General features: G+C 33.2%; 1 protein-coding gene across 1 annotated transcript in view; it reads left to right on the top strand.

Annotated features, from left to right (window-relative positions):
* Nucleotides 1-525: 525 nt before the first annotated feature.
* LOC107717553 (neurogenic locus notch homolog protein 2-like) overlaps nucleotides 526-4,542 on the top strand; it is an 88,032-nt gene continuing 84,015 nt past the window's right edge. The window contains 2 exon segments of the mRNA XM_016524336.1: nucleotides 526-569; nucleotides 3,071-3,152. Coding sequence (XP_016379822.1) covers nucleotides 551-569; nucleotides 3,071-3,152 — 101 coding nt within the window. The 5' untranslated portion in view covers nucleotides 526-550.

Here is a 4,542-nt window from a genome sequence, read left to right as displayed (position 1 = left end):
TGTGTCGCGCAAGTAGTGACGATTCTCTCCGGCCAATCCATGATCAGCAGAGTTTACACGTCACGTTTTGGTAGCGGTACGGTTCACTTGGTACCCCAACCGAAGTGGTACTAAAAAAAGTACCAGGTACCAGGTACTGTACCCAGTGGAAAACCCCCCAAAAGTGAACCGTACCGAGCCATACCGTGCCGTACCATGCAGTGGAAAAGCGCCATAAAACTACATATATATTTGTATCTGTGGTCCTGCCTCTTGCACGGTTGCAGATATGATATATGACCTGGGTTCCAACAGCTTTCTCTTTCAGTGTTTACATTAATCTGTATTTGACATGCATTGAAGAATTAAACCCACAGTAACCAACCAGACACCCATGTACCAATGGGACGAGCCTAAAAAAGGTTTGTTCAGCTCACCAAATCTACAGTATAAATATAATAATTCAAACTCCGTATTTGCTTTTCTTTCTGTTTTTACAGTTCACACTGACATTTAATTTTTGGACTGGTAGATGTCTCACTACAAAGAACTGTCATTCTTTCTTACAGAAATGCTACAGTGGTACAATGGTATACTGGCCTGTGGCTTTTTGTTGCCAAAGCAGGACGTTCTTTTTATGTAATGTGAAGGAAATTAATCATTTTAAATTCATCATAACTAACATTCCTTTTCCTTTCATTCATATGCTTTTGAGAACAAAATGTAGCAGCTTTAGTTGGTGTGTTGCAATAACGGATGTATATGGACAAGACAGCTAGACATCTGTCTGAATATAAAAATAACCAAAACAACCCATGACTTGAGTAAAAAGCTGAAGTAATCAAAAACCAAATTTGTTTTGCCAGTAAAAGAGGGGAGGTTTGCTGAATTGCACATAAGAAGAACCAGTTATATTAGAGCAGGGGTCTCCAAGCTTATTTCATTTCAGAGCTACTAACATCGACAAGCTGACATTTTTGCTTGTTTATTTGTGGTAGTCAGTTGATAAAAAGAATGTCAATCATCAAAATTTATGTTAAGATATATAGAAGGTTTGTTTTTCTCAAAATGTAGCATGTATCCATAAAGTAGTTATTCCTTTAATGTATGCTATGATTTTCTACTAGTTCTTTTACTTCTAAGACATGAATTTTGGTTGTATCATTTCTTTCCTACAATTAGAGATGCTGAGACGTGTTCTGGCTATTAGCCTGTTCATTTTATTGAGCTTACTGTTATAAAATATTTAGACCGGGGGCCTATCACAGATGTTTGTGTATTATTATTGTTGAAGGATCCTCCTGCTATTGCTAAAATCAGTGGTACAATGGTATACTGGCCTGTGGCTTTTTGTTGCCAAAGCAGGACGTTCTTTTTATGTAATGTGAAGGAAATTAATCATTTTAAATTCATCATAACTAACATTCCTTTTCCTTTCATTCATATGCTTTTGAGAACAAAATGTAGCAGCTTTAGTTGGTGTGTTGCAATAACGGATGTATATGGACAAGACAGCTAGACATCTGTCTGAATATAAAAATAACCAAAACAACCCATGACTTGAGTAAAAAGCTGAAGTAATCAAAAACCAAATTTGTTTTGCCAGTAAAAGAGGGGAGGTTTGCTGAATTGCACATAAGAAGAACCAGTTATATTAGAGCAGGGGTCTCCAAGCTTATTTCATTTCAGAGCTACTAACATCGACAAGCTGACATTTTTGCTTGTTTATTTGTGGTAGTCAGTTGATAAAAAGAATGTCAATCATCAAAATTTATGTTAAGATATATAGAAGGTTTGTTTTTCTCAAAATGTAGCATGTATCCATAAAGTAGTTATTCCTTTAATGTATGCTATGATTTTCTACTAGTTCTTTTACTTCTAAGACATGAATTTTGGTTGTATCATTTCTTTCCTACAATTAGAGATGCTGAGACGTGTTCTGGCTATTAGCCTATTCATTTTATTGAGCTTACTGTTATAAAATATTTAGACCGGGGGCCTATCACAGATGTTTGTGTATTATTATTGTTGAAGGATCCTCCTGCTATTGCTAAAATAATCAAATCGAAGCAGCAGCACTTTTGCCTCCACCTTCATGGACTAAATATTAAGGCTATTCCTTCAGGGATTTCAATCTGACTGAAAGTGTTATCAGAATCATTACGAACATTATATAGCTAATTATATGTTAATTAATAATAACATAAAATGCATCAATGCACTGATAATGCTCCACATTCATTAGGCTACTTTTAAATCATGCAAAATAAATTTTCATATGACTGCTGGTGGGAGGGGCTTTTTTCAGGGGACTCAGATGTGCTGTACACCACTATTATAATATGTTTTTCGACTCTAGAAGATAATTTTAAGACTTTTAAGATGGTGACTTTGGATTTTACTCAAAATATGGGCCAATTACCCAGTGTCTCTTCGGGCAAAGTCATCCTTCTAGTTATTTGCTGCCTTAAAATATCATATGGTAAGTACTTTATATTTCAGAACACATTTTTGAAAGAGTCATTTGCCGTCAGTAGCTATATTTATTACTGGAAAGATCTATATATATGCTATTTTTGTGATATATACGCTCATAAATGTTCAATATAATATGTAACAACATTGGCATATGGTGTTTGCTTGTTGATAAAATACAGATAGGCAGCAGGTTCCAATTTAATCTAATAATACCAAAGTACAGCAAACTAGTTTTTATTAAAAACAACACAATTTCCTGCGTAAATTTAATGTCCAACAACAAATATTTGATCAAAATGTCTAATTTGTCATATCTAATCTGTAGCATTGACGTGCGCAAGAGTGTCGTTCAAGTTGAAAAGTAACTGCTGTTATGACCATAGATACTGTATGGACAGTAATCAGTAAATTTTAGTCTGTCATTATGAAAAAATATTTGATTTAACCATAGTTCTGTGTAATAAAAAAAATCTCTATTGTCTAGCCCAAGTGTTTCTATACTGGTTCATTTCTAGTATTAATTTTGAGTTTGCTGTTATTGGTTCTTTGCACAGTACTTCTTGTCATCTTAATTGAGCCAGTCCTGATCTGATGTGTTCATGTTTCTTCACAGCTCTGCAGTGTGTGGACCCTGTGAAGCCCTGTGTCAACAATGCTACCTGTGTCACTTTCCACAATGGAACAGGCTATTGCAGGTAAGACAGGATGACTCAAGACAGGAACCCGGCACCATACTGATACTTCGACTGACTTCTTGCAATTTTAACCATACTATACTTAATATTTCTTGTAAATGGGAATGTGTTTTTTGAAAATAATGTTTAAAAACCCATAACACTTAAAGGCAAATTACAACCACATGATACATACTGGCCATTAATAAATGTATAACAAAATTAAATTTAAATGTTTGTACAAATGTATTATTTTACAGAACTATTGATTAAATAATAATAAATTAAAACTATGTTTGCTTTCTGCCATTCTCTTCATGCGGAAGTGTGTGTCTCTGTGCGTGTGAATTGCTGGACCACAGGCTGGCTTTTCACAGTCATGCCCAAACATTAAACAAAAGTATTGAAAACAAGGTTTTTTTTAAACGTTATTTACATGTTTATCTGTTGTTGTTGTTGTTATTTTTTATATGCTTAAAGACAAGCCATGTGCAAATTCATCAGTCAACACCATTGCTGTATTTTTTTCTTAAAACTGCCTTGTATTAAATCAATTTCAAAAAAGCAGTTTGAGACCACCCCTAGCTGTTTCCTACCGTCACAAACATTTAACAAATCCCGTCAACATGTGGGGCGGGGCTTTTCATATTTGCTCAAAGGTTTCTATTTATGTGTTTTTGCAACATTGAGTAATGTAGCTAGTCATACATATCTGTCGATTTCATGAACGCAATATGGACAGTTAGTCAGATTTCACTCACTGCTCAAATCTCCTGAGTTGTGTTCAGTGTTGAGTTGGTGAATCCTTTCATTATAGAAACAAGCTCTAGACATGATGTACTGTATAAATACACACACATGTATATATTTATGAAAAATATGTTATTATTAACATATTATTGTTATGTTTAACATATATTAAATATATATATATAATATATAGGCTATATAATATTTATATATAATATAAATTATATGAATATAAATATATGCATGTAAATACATGTAAATATTTTCAAAATATATACATGCATGTGTGTATTTAAATATGCATAATATACACAGTACACACACATTCTGTAAACAAAAACTTTTTTGATTTTTGTTTTTGTTTTATTCTATAAACTACTGACAACGCTTCTCCCAATTTTCATACTGTCATTTAGAGCATTTATGTGCAGAAAATTAATAAAAAAAAATAATAATAATAATAATGAAAAATGGCACTAATGCAGTGTTTTCAGACCTCAAATAATGCAAAGAAAACATGTTAGCCAATATTTTTATACTTATCATATTATATTTAAAGGGGTCATATGATGCGAGTTAAATTTTTCCTTTCTCTTTGGAGTGTTACAAGCTCTTGGTGCATAAAGAAGATCTGTAAAGTTGCAAAGACTAAAGTCTCAAA

This window comes from Sinocyclocheilus rhinocerous, unplaced genomic scaffold (assembly GCF_001515625.1).
Source record: "Sinocyclocheilus rhinocerous isolate Xijiao unplaced genomic scaffold, SAMN03320098_v1.1 scaffold813, whole genome shotgun sequence".
NCBI lineage: Eukaryota > Metazoa > Chordata > Actinopteri > Cypriniformes > Cyprinidae > Sinocyclocheilus > Sinocyclocheilus rhinocerous.
The sequence above is the reverse complement of the archived record's forward strand: the minus strand, read 5'-3'. Positions and strand labels throughout refer to the sequence as shown.